The following is a 13,073-nucleotide window of genomic DNA, read 5'->3' as shown; positions in this document are numbered from 1 at the left end:
GAAAACAGGCAAATAATGACTGTAGAGTTATTCTGATAAAGTTCCTCTAACTAATAGACTCAAGCATACACCCAAGGGACTAACATGCTTGTGAGATTCTCTAACAATTACATATTTTTAATTTTCCCTTTAAAAATAATCCAAAAAAGCACTGTGGTACGAAAATGTACTGTGTAACAGATAACATCATTACCACTTTTTTTTTTTTTACAGGTCAAGAAAAAATGATGTGGTTGCCAAAAATCACTTGTAACACATCAAGAAAAAGTAAATACTAGGCAATTTAGACACAGGTATTTTTAAAGAAAACTATTACCAAGTTAGGCTCTACTGCCACAATGGTATGGTATACCCTACAAATCCTGGGCAGAGTCAAGGATGTGGGCATCGAAAGAGCAATATTCTAACATGCACCCCTTACCATGTAACACATCTTAAATATAATGGCAAGTATGGAAAAGACACTGAATTTCATATTCCACACATGCTTCTCAACAGAGGAAGACATTACCAGAAATATCTTTAGGTCATTCTCAAATCAGACACATGACCCCCAACCCCAACCCTCTTAAACAAATAAATACACCTTAGAGAGAAATCTAAAACACTTTGGTTCTATTTCTAACTTTACCAACATAATTATACGAAGACAGCAAGTGGATTTTTAAATGGACTCTGACTCCTTTCAACATGTCCAGTAACTCCTTTAGGACCTATCTCCTTAGGTATCCTGGGGTAGGAAATACACTATTAAACACCAAACTGGTAAAGAAACATACTACCTGTAATCAGTGGTATCATGGTAAAGTATGTATGGTAAACCCTCCTACTTAAGCACTGGAACCTCTTTTTCAGAAGTGATCTTGAACAGCCATATCCTCCCCTACTTAAACATAAACAAATAAAAATGTCTCATAGATAAATCTCAAAAGACATGGGCTCCTAAATCAAATAGTTGGGAAAGGAAGATACTTTTCACAAAAACCAGATTACTCTTCTAACTGCAGAATTATTTATTAAATGAAGACAGTTTGGGGTAGTTACTGAAACACACTAGTAAGCAGCAATCAAGAGCCAAGAAACAGCGCTCCAACTGTGCTCAGCAGTGGCCAGAAATACACTGAGGTATTTAAAGTATTTAGCTATAAGTTTGAGAAAGCTATGAAACAGTTCAAAATCATCACTTAAGCCACTTTAAATTCAAAAGGCCTATAGAAAGGCCTATACAAACCCTATCTCTTTCTTTTGTTACATTTTATACTAAGCACACTTGTATGAGATTGATTTAAGTGGTATAAAATAAGAACTTTACAACGAAAGAGAAAAATCAATGTTTCTAGATATGAAGTTCCTTAGGAGACAGCATTTACCCATTCTGAGTAAATTTATAGTGCTATAATGTAAAATAGTACCAAAATCTCATGAAAGCTTAATACTGTATATACACTACACAACGATACAAAATTTCATTAATTCCTATCTGTTTAGAAGATATATGTGGTTCTTCTTTTTTATGTATTTCAAACTATTACATTGCCAGAGTCTGTCCTTTCCATGATTCCATGATTTCCCTACTCCCTTTAAAACAAACATACATACGTACTAGAGTAGGGGAGAAAACGCAATGCAGCATTCAACTGATGTTCTTATAAGAATCAGTTCTTAAATTCCAACTATATAATGAAAGTTAAGCAAGGTACAAGCTACCTTTTAACCTACCCTGTCTCTATTTAATTCCATTTGCACCTACCCTACAATAAATGCAGTCAGAAAGATTAGATTATTTTTGCTGTCTCACAATTTCAACTGGTTTCAAGTTCTTAAAGTGTGAATTATACGATATACAGAAAAAATAATGAAGAATGATGCAGACCTACAGTCAAATTCCTCATTGGCCAACTTGAAACAGGATGATAGCCTACTGGAAATTTTCATTCTAGAAGCCTATAAGTAGAAAATGTAAAAAGAAAAGCCACTACTATACTAAGGATGGCAAATGCCATACCTAATAGAAATTTAACAATTATATGAGCTTCCAGTCATATATCCTCTAAGACACTTGACATAAATGCCCTTCATGAAACTTTTAGAAGTTACCACACACACACACACACACACACACACACACACACACACACACACTCTAGTACTTAGAGTTCTAGAAGAGAAAAATGAAATTTGAACTAGAGCGTGGGTGCATGTGTGTAGTAAATTCTAACTTTTTGAGGAAGAGATAAAAGAGGGAGGTTCTTTAAAATTCCAAATTTGATTCAGATGTGGCAACATAAATATCATTTGTATAGCATTTTACAGTTTTGAAAGTAATTTCCCAAACTTTATCTTTAACCCTCACAACCCTGCATCTTAGGGAAAGCAAGAATTACCTTCTCAGAGGAACAGCTGGTAATGTCAGTACAAAAGACCTCTGTCTTCCCATTCTTAGTCCATTGCTATTTTCATGACACTAGCCTCTCCTAAGACAAATATTTGTAAAGGATCAAAACTAAAAATGCACACATTCTTAAAAATAAATGTACCTTAGAGAAGAATCTAAAACACTCTGGTTCTACTTCTAACGTCTCCAGTGTAATTATACTAAGACAACAAGTGGATTTTTAAATGGACTAAAAGAGCGGGGAGAAGAGCACTGCCGTGTAATTTTCACACCTTCAACAAGATTACAATAGAAACACAGGGAATACTGGCATTATAGTAACTATACAAGACAGGCCACTTTCATTAAATAAAAGGCTGCTTTTACAAAACTTTGTCTTAGAGTCAGTTAATTGATTACCACCTCCCCAATACACTTTTATTAAGCATAAGTTCATCTTTAGTTTCAGTATTTTCAAAAAAGGAACAAGATACCACATATGAAAATTACATCAATATTTCAAATAATGACAATTAATCATTTATAACAGAATTCTAACTCAAGTCCTTCAAAAACAATACAAACTGTACCTCAAGGTAGATTCCTCTAAACCAGACTAATGAATAGACACTAAATCTCAAGTTTCATTGTCTTACTTCTGGAAAACCATTTTCATTTTTCTTCACACTTATCAAAAGAATACAAGGACAGGAAGAAAAACAATCAATCTTTTTAGGAAAGAAAATCCAGGATGTTTTCTTTCCAATTAAATATGCTAATGAATATTAATCTGTATAATACTACGTGATACTGGTGATCATCTTTGGATCTTTTTAATCATCAAATCAGAAGAGAGTCCCATTCTATAGAGAACAGACAAAAAGTCCGACATTTTTCCTCAAATTAATAGATTTTTCTGCCTAATTTCTGGCAAACTGCAGGAAGTCAACATACACTCTGTCATTAGGGCAATGAGTCTGAATTTCCAGTGTCAGAATCAAAGCAAAGAGACTGGAAATAAAGTGATATATTTCAGACAAGGATTCCAGGGTTCATATTACTAGGAATATAAACTAGGGAGACCCTTAAGAGGCAGGATAGCAAGAGTCATGGGTTGCTTCAAAGAACTAAATATTCCAAGATGAAAGTTAAAATTTCAAACACACACACTGACACACACACACCATATACACACATCTTTTTAAACCAGAATATTAAAATGCTAAAGAGGAAACAGTAAAGATAATTTTTCAATTAAATTTAAATAAGAGGGAAAATTTTAATTCAAAGAACTTCAGTAAAAAACAAGATTGTTACCAATGCTGTCATATACAGAGGAAAAACTAATACATGTTACTATATAGTCCAAGACATGCTTATTAGTGAAGGCTTTTGCCTAATCAGCAGAAAAGGTATTAATATATTAGATGCCACCCCAAAATAAAAATCTAGTAAATACTAAGTCCAACAATTTTTTAAAAAAATCTGCAGACATATACATATAATTACCTTAGGCCACTGCAGAGCTTGTAATAATTTTCTTGTGGACCTATAAGAGCACTGCTGAGGTGCTTTATTGATGATAAAAAGGGTAAAGGAAAAAAGTAGTGCCTTTCCTTGTAAACAAAGAAATAGCAGAATTTAGTAAGTTCTATACCAAACAGCAATCTACAATTCTGATACCAGAAACTCCTCTTTTTTTTTTAATTAAGTTATTTTATTTTATTTATTTTTGGCTGCATTGGGGCTTTGTTGCTGTGCACGGGTTTTTGTCTAGTTGCAGCACACGGGACTCTCATTGCGGTGGTTTCTCTTGTTGCGGTGCACTGGCTCTAGGCACCACGGCTTCAGTAGTTGCGGCTCACGAGCTCTGGAGTGCAGGCTCACTAGTTGTGGCACATGGGCTTAGTTGCTCCGCGGTATGTGGGATCTTCCGGGACTGGGCTCGAACCCGTGTCCCCTGCATTGGCAGGTGGATTCTTAACCCACTGCTCCACAAGGGAAGCCAGAAACTCCTCTTTTTTTGGGGGGGGGAGGGAGGCAGGGGGGCTGTGTGGTTTGTAGGATCTTAGTTCCCCCACCAGGGATCGAACCCGGGCCCTGGCAGTGAAAGCGCCAAACCACTGGACCGCCAGGGAATTCCCCAGAAACTCCTCTTTTGAAAAAGATTTTTAACTAATTAACACAAAAAGTCTGTAACAGGTTTTTAAATAATAAACATGAGATCCGAGACATACTATGAATAGCAACATTAACTTCCTAAGGAATGATTTCTAACAGGAATACAATCTCCTTTTTTCAAAGGGTATGAAGATTAGTATGAAAGAAGTAAGTCACTATGAAAGAAACCTGTTGATTCTGGAAAATTTGGATTTCAGTCATTCCCGAATCAGCAGGCATACAACTGGCAAGAGGTTTGTTTCCTCAGGCCTTCTAATGGAATGTCAAAAGAGGCTCAACCCACCCAGTGCTTAACTTTTTGGTGATTAGACTGTTTAAATAATGTACAAATAGATACAACAGATATGGGATAAACTGTCAATGTGTAAATTAACTTTATGTGAGCAAAGTATTTCTTCAAGATGGATAAAACCTATGAATCTTAAATGGCCATAGTCTGATCTGGCCACCTCAGTCCACTAGAACATTGTCCCTTTGAACCTGTACAATCACCTTACTTAAGCTGCTGCCTCCGGCTAACCGAGCTGCTGTACAAGGAACAGTTCCTCTCAAAATGCCTCCTACAGTTACAGTGTTCTAAGCCCTGCAGTTAACTCTAAACACAAAAACAAACTTGCAGAATTCCATTTTCATGTATTTACTTGAGAAAGGACACTCAAATTTAGAGTGTTTACTATTTATTGATGCACTGGTAGGGAAGAAGGGATACAGAAGTAAAACCATTATACAAGATGCATGCACACATAAAGGTTATGTCTTACTGGGGAAGAAACTCAGATAGTGAGTGTTATTACAGAAGGCTGGTGCTTCCCACTGAGGGGGTGCATTTAGGCTGAGATAGCATGAAAACACCCAGGTCAAGCACTCTGAGAAGAACAAGCTATGCAGTAGCTACACAGCAAGAACAGGACTTGCAAAGGCCCTTAAGACAGAAATGAGTTTGGGGAGTGCTTTAGGGCAAGTACACAGAACAGTGGAGAAAATGACAGGCTCAGCCTTCAGGGACAAACTAGCTGGGAGAACAAAAAAAGGTTGAAGTGATAAGCACAGTTACCTTTCATTGTAGACCTGTACCAAGATTTGGAAAGGATCACAGAGGGCAGAGGTAGGGTAAGGATCTTAAGGGAAGCGCAATATTTAGGTTGGGGAGAGGACGAAAAACAGAGCTACCAACGGTAGGTTCAAGAGGGAAGAGAAAAGTCCGTGAACCTGTAGCTCACAGGAATAAATTTAGCCAACAAACTTAGAAGAGCTCCTCTGTGTTCCAGGACTCAAATGCCTGAAAAGGTTAACAGTGGATCCACCATCTGAAACTGCTTTCACAAGGATCTTCAGATATCCCAAGTCTGTTTATAGCAAAAGAGGAATAACAGAACTATGTTGAAGATGACGAGGTTATCAATCTTCAGAAACCATAAGTTGGTAATAAATCATAAGATAATATTCAAAAATTTCCTGTCTATAATAACTTTTAAGGTAAGATCCACATGTACACTCTGCCAGGGTTTTTGGGGTTTTTTTTGGGGGGGGTGCAGTGGGAAGGGAAATTATCCAACTGCAAAGTCATTGTGTATCTGTACCTTGATCAGGGTCATGGTTACACAGGTGTATACATTTGTCAGAAATCACTCAACTTAAGACCTATACATGAACAAATTTTATCTCAAAAAAGTAACAAGTTCAAAAAAGAATTCAACTAAGAAAAAGTACAGTCAACTAATACAAGATGGAGCAGAACATAATAAAAACATATACATACACCTGAAACTAATATGTTGTACGTCAATTATACCTCAATTTAAAAAAAAGAAAAAGAAGAACACAAATGTCTCCCTAAAAATTTAATAGGTTACATTCTACGTTAAAAAAAAAAGTAATAAGCTGGAATATTTCATACAGGAATTAAACCACAAAATGTCTGCAATCTTCACTGTTAGTCCTCTAAACAAGAGGGGATGTGTTTTATTTTCTACTCCCCAAAATAAAATGGATTCTGAGAAAACTTTAAGATAGCCAAAGACAGGTAACCAAAAAACAATATGAAGAGACACCAAACAAATGACAGCTTGTGTGAATCTATAAAGGGAGGTCCACTGAAAGCTGCCTCAGGGATTTATTTTGGGTGATTAGGATTGGGAAAGAAAAGCAAGTAAGCAAGTGCCAAGCAGTGAAAGCAGGAAAGCCTAAATTTAAAAGTTGTGAGAACTCAGTGTTCACAAAAAAAAAAACCATCAACCACACTCCATTTTGTGTATATGATCATCCTATATAATGTAAGTGTCCTAACCTGAATTGAAGTGTGAGCAGATAAAAAGTATCACTTTAGTGATCACCCTCAATCAACACCAGATAACAAATAAGGGGCTCTTGCTTATGGAAATTCCATATATTGAGCTGAATACTTTTGTCTGAATTTAAACCATGAATTATAAACAGAATATTCAGGTCCTCAACAGTCTCTTGCCTAGACTGTTCCAACTGCCTCCTACTGTGGTTACACACACACACACACACACAACTAATTTTAATCTTCCTCAATTATGCCACTTCCATGCTGGTAAAACTTCAGTAGTTCCCTAAAGTCATACCAAACACACGTCCAGTATGATTCAAGACCTACAATACAGCCCCACTCCAGCTCTTAAGCTTCATCTCTTATTTGTATCACACCTCACAAATACCCCATCCTTCTAACCAAACTGGTAACATTTTACCAAGGACAACTTGCATTTTGCCATTTCCCTGCTTTCTTCTATTTTTTGATCCCCCCCAAATTTAGTGTCAAAATAGAACAGATCAATTTAATGGTCCCACTGCCCCCTACTCAACTGTACAGCTTTCCCTCCTCTGACTCTCCAAGTTTTAAACTGTAAATCACATATAAAAAGAATTTTACCAAGAATTATATCACAATTAATATCCATATACTGCTTTACCTTTTACAAAGCCCTTTCTTATCCCCCATACTACCCGTTAATCTCCTTAGAGACAGTAGCTCTATTAGTCATAAAAATCCCTACGGCATCACTATTTCCTGAATTAGAATATTTTCATTGAATTAGAATATTTCACAATCTCCTATTATTTAAAAAACCCTTCAGTTATACTCCCAACTTAAAAAGGAACCACAACAGAAGGGAGAAAAGGGTTCAATTTAAAGATAAAATTGCCAAATGTTTCACAAAGAATATATTTTATTCTATAATGGAAAAAATAAACTTTCCCCCCAAATTAAACACCCATACACAATTATCTGTAACTCCTTAATGTACATGAAAATCTGGTACAGAACTGGCAACGATTAAATTCTGTTTAACTAAAGCTCTATTTATAGTTATAAAATATGTAACTCCACTTAATTTCACCCTTTATGTATTTCACTATATTATGTACCCATGGACATCAGACAGTACAGACTCATAAAAGGCTGAAGAGACAACTCTAGTTTCAAACATCCAGCTTCTCACAATGTCAGACATACTAGTTTTTGGCTTTTCTATCTTCACAGCCCTCTTCCCCATCTTTTGGTCTGTGACAATGGAGAATGAAGGTATTTGTACTTGTGAGAACTTCAATCTGTACGTTTTACCAAAAATAGAAGCTGTCTTTAATATACAGTTTCATCCTTTTAGAACTGTAGAAAGATCTTAACATTGGGCACAGTAAGATATCCAAGATATATCTGTTAAACGAATAAAGTCTTAAGATGCCCAAGTGTGGAAATAAAATTATGTGTTTTCATTTGACAACGCTCCCTCTTGCTTGTTGAACTAATCTATATTTGACTCCAATGTCAAATCAGTCTTGTCATTTTGGAGAATTAAAATGAACAATATAACAAATTACACACTTTTTTGTTTTTTTTTTTTTTTGCTTCACCGCCTGGCATGCAGGATCTTAGTTCACCAAACAGGGATCAAACCCACGCTCCCTGCAGTGGAAGCCCAGGAATCTTAACCACTAGACCACCAGGGAAGTCCCATATACACGTAATTTTAAAACAAACCATTCTGATCTCTATCTTGATTGGTGCACCCAGAAGATTACCCCCCAAAATAAAGTCAAGAAAAGGAGAGACTGGTTACTGCCAATAATAAAACCACTCATTTGTCTAATCATTCTTAAATGTTAATGGAGGGGCTGCGCTGGTGGCGCAGTGGTTAAGAGTCCGCCTGCCAATGCAGGGGACATGGGTTTGAGCCCTGGTCCGGGAAGATCCCACATACCGCAGAGCAACTAAGCCCGTGCGCCACAACTACTGAGCCTGCACTCTGGAGCCCGCGAGCCACAACTACTGAGCCCGCGCGCCTAGAGCCTGTGCTGTGCAACAAGAGAAGCCACTGCAATGAGAAGCCGCGCGCGCACCGCAACGAAGAGTAGCCCCCGCTCGCCACAACTAGAGAAAGCCCGCGCACAGCAACGAAGACCCAACGCAGTCAAAAATACATAAATAAAATAATTTTTAAAAAAGTTAATGGAGAGTACAGTGAATGAAAACGAAGACTATAATCCAGTGCTATAAAAATGCTTTCTGCTAGAGGTATGCTTTTAGCAAAGGTGGGCTTGCTCTGTTGCCACATGACACTAGCCTATTCAGCCACCTGGAACACTTCCTGTCAATATGTGTGAAGTATCAGGTGTGGCCATCATTGACTCAACAGTCGGTTTCCAGACTAACTGACAAACTAACACTAAAAGAAACCAACCAAAAATTGCTTTTTTAAATCCTACTTTTCAAAAAGCCTAAATCTAGTAAAATAGAACCAAAAAAATCAGACAAGGACTGGTACAGAAAAGCAAATAATTTTTGTTTTAAACCAAAATGACTCTGATGAACCATACGGAATCTGCCTGCATTTGAAGATGTTTAGAAAAATAAACCCCCATTTAAGCAAGGGGAAAAATCGAGCTCCATTCTGTCAGCTAACTGGAGTCTGTCACCTTTCTAAAGTGAAGAGGGTACAGAATAACAACCTCAAATTTAACTCATGAAAATTTATGACTTGGCAAACACCTGAAGTTTTTTATTGGCTATTTAACAAAACAACTAGGCAACCGTGCAAAGAAATCAAGTTTTGCTATGGCATATTGTCCATACTTTTCTATTCCCTCCTCTACAAAAAAGTCAAGTATTTCCAACATCCTAATCAACCGTTACTCCATGTAACCAAGCACATCTCACAGTATCTGTCTACCTAGGCAATAAGTTCTGAGACTTTGTTAAACAGCACCGCTTCCAAGAATGCATACATCCTCCCCCCAACACAGACAAGAAATAAAGTACTTGAAGAAAAACAGACAATACTAATAACCCACGTACATATTCCACAACTATATAAGCCATTCTGCTTCATACCTGTCAAATTAAGCCAGGTGATCTCAACCCATAGCTGCAACTGTGCTACTCCATTTATTTAGAAACACAAGCTACAACTTATTCTTTTCCAGAAGCTCCAGGACTATTTGTGAAGGGCACTTTATTTAGTCCTCTAAAGGGATACTGTGCACATTCTTTTACATATGCTGACCACAGTACTGAAAAATAATGGAAAATCTACTGTCAAAGAGCTCAAATGTCAAATTCAAGTTCATTTATCATTTAATTCATTAGATGCAAAAAAAAATCAAATTTCACACATTTCAATGAACATACAAAAGAATGTCAATTACAGATAAAAATACCAAAACTAGTTAACTGATTTTAAGTAAAGCAGGCATAAACCCTAAGTGGTAAAGGACAAGTAAAACTATGCTTCCAAAACATTTTTTTTAACTACTTATCTCAATTCTAGGCTCAGGCATTAACTTTTAAAATCACCTAGTTACATACACCCGATCTCAACAGACACAGGATTTGGGAAGGCATATTAAACAGAATGAGATGTGTACCACTCATTAGCCAAAAGAGTGTTTTGATTTTTCTATCAAGTATTAAACTGTTACCTTCGAACATCTTACCAAATTATTTCCAAACACTGCTGGAATTACATGAAACCATCAAGAAGCAAAAGTCATCCCAACAACGTGTGTTTGTCTAACATTTATTTGGCCAGTTCCTGGACAAATCATAAGGCAAATGTGCTTCAAAGTATGAGAGCTCCATGAATCAACTAACCCTAAAATATTATATACGTTTAGGAAGTTCTTCTAGGCACTGGGCTAAGTTCCAAGATAGTCTGAGTATTACAAGCACTTATTCCGTAAGAGAGATAAGAATGAATTAGTCCTAAATTAGGTACAACTGCCCCATGATTAATCAGAAAGACACAAAAATTATTTTTTTTAAAAAAGTCGATGCTCCGCAGGGAGTTTCCTGGTGGCCTAGTGGTTAGGATTCCGTGCTTCCACTACCAAGGCCCAGGTTCCATCCCTGGTTGGGCAACTGAGATCCTGCAATCGGCCCGGGGTGGCTAAAAAGGGGGTGGGGGGGGACAAAAAACTCGATCCTCCTCATATACTCATTTCCAACTAGGCCCCAAACCTGTCTGAAATCAAATCAAATTCTCTACTCCTCTAAGCAACTGTCCGTACAAGTGTCCGGGTATGAATTGCTCCCCGCCAGAGTAACTGCCCCTGCACTTGGGGAAAACTTCATTTCCTAGTACCAGGGTCGGTCGGCCCCATTTACAACACAGTCACAATATAGTCTCATGCTCCACAACTACGCTGTTGTCAGAGTAAGGCCTTAGAGTGCTAGGTTTTGTTTTGTTTTTTTTAATATTAACACGTGGGGGATCACAGAAGGGATCCCAGTTAAGGAAATCTTTCACGTGGGGACTCAAAGGGTTAAAGATCAGGGAAGTTAATGGGTAACAGAGAGGGTCCCGTACTCTCAGGATCCCCCAACTCATATCCCAACTTGAGGGCAAGGTGGCAAGTAAAAAGTGCCCCCACCGCCAGGTCCCCCTTCCTTCACCCAACTCCTAGGCCAGTGCCTTCTCCCAGCGCCCTGGCTCTCGGCTCCAGCCCCCGAGCTGAAATGCAGGGAGAGGGGAGGCATTTAGGCCTCGCCTCCCAGCGGCCTTCCTCCCCCGGCCGGGGCGGGAGGGGACCCAGGAAGCCGCGCCTGGTTCCCCGGGGCGGGGGGTGGGGTGGGGGGAGGAGGGTGGAGAGCCTAGGCCGCGCCTCCCACCCCGGCGGTCCTAGGCCTCGGCCCGCCCGAGGCGGGGCCCGGGGTCGGGTCGGCGGGCTGGGCGCCGGCTCACCCACCTGGGTTGCCAGTCATTCCAGCTCCGCGGGTACTTGGTGCCGCCGCCGCCGCTGCTCAGCCGAGACCCCGGGGCTCTGCGGCTCATTACCTTCCCCGACACGACATGGCCAAGCGCCGCCGCCCGAAGAAGCGCGAGTCGCCGCCCGAACCGGCCGCCGCCGACACTCCGCTCTGGCCCGGGGTTGAAGAGGAAGCCGAGCAGGAGGAGGCGGCGGAGGGCGGGGGAGGCGGACGGCCGTTCCGGGTTCCGCCTGAGCCCGCAGCGCAGGACTGGGAGGCGGGAGCGGCGCGGTGAGAGGGAGGCGGAGGAAGGGGAGGCGACGTCTCTTACAGGGCCGTACGCGGCCCGCGACGCCGGGGCGCAGGAGGAGCAGAACAGCGAGGAGGAGGCGGTGGCGGCGGATCCTCAAGCTCACACAGCCACGGTTACCCCACCTCTCGGCTCCGCCCGCCGCGCCGCCGCTGCCGCACGGCATGCTGGGAGCGAGGGGCGGGGCCGGCGCCCGCCGGGCCAGGGGAGAGGGCGGGGCCGAATCAGAAGGGCGGGGCCTGGGGGCGGGGCCGGGCTCAGCGAGCGGACGATCCTCCCGCGCCCTGCGGTAGTCTGCACTCAAAGCGGACCACGCCGAGGTCCGGTCCCGCCGCAGGGGATCACGGGAGAGGGGAATCTCCGCCACCACTCCCACACGCACACCCTCCCACATAAGCCCGGGAAAGCACCTGACCCCCTGAGGGCCGGGCAGTAAGGTGTAAACAAGCATCCAATTAAGAACCTGAGGTGCCCTTGCGTGGGGTGGGGGGGGTGTGCGCGCGCGAGTATATACACACACACACACACGGAGGCATGCCTTTAGGGTTCACGTGCTTCCACGTTCCTCACCTTCTACGGTAAAAAGTGGAAATTTAAAAGAAAAAGAGAGAGGGTGGATATCTATTTACCCAGCCTCCACCTGAAATGCCCATGGAGTCCTGACACCTTGACCATTTCTTCACTTTGCAAAAAACTAAATTAAATAGAGAAAGCGGAGTACTCTCGAGCACCAGACCCGATTCCCTGCAATGTGAAATATGCTCTGAAATCCTCTCACCATTACACTTGCCCACCTTCCCCTCCAAAAAGAGTCGGGGGGCTGGGGGGCAAACCTGAGCACTCTCTCCCCCACAGCGACAGTCCCCCAGAAAGACTTCACTAAAGCATCTGATATATGATGTGAATGCCATCCATATACATTGAGAAAAGGTCAGCAAGATGCACATCGAACAGGTAACAGGAGTTACCTTTGGGAAGGATAGTCAAAAGGATCTTAC

General features: G+C 40.8%; 1 protein-coding gene across 2 annotated transcripts in view; it reads right to left on the bottom strand.

Annotated features, from left to right (window-relative positions):
* The window catches only part of SMG1 (SMG1 nonsense mediated mRNA decay associated PI3K related kinase), a 95,598-nt gene extending 83,394 nt beyond the window's left edge, over positions 1 to 12,204 (bottom strand). For both annotated transcript variants that reach the window (XM_082645881.1, XM_082645880.1), the window contains exon 1: positions 11,765 to 12,204. Coding sequence is in view for 1 of the 2 variants with exons in the window: in XM_082645880.1 (XP_082502006.1) it covers positions 11,765 to 11,850 (86 nt within the window). In the remaining variant the exon portion in view is untranslated. The remainder of the gene's footprint in view (positions 1 to 11,764) is intronic.
* Positions 12,205 to 13,073: the final 869 nt, after the last annotated feature.

This window comes from Mesoplodon mirus (assembly GCF_964341445.2).
Source record: "Mesoplodon mirus genome assembly, chromosome: 15".
NCBI classification, from domain to species: Eukaryota; Metazoa; Chordata; class Mammalia; order Artiodactyla; family Ziphiidae; genus Mesoplodon; species Mesoplodon mirus.
The sequence above is the reverse complement of the archived record's forward strand: the minus strand, read 5'-3'. Positions and strand labels throughout refer to the sequence as shown.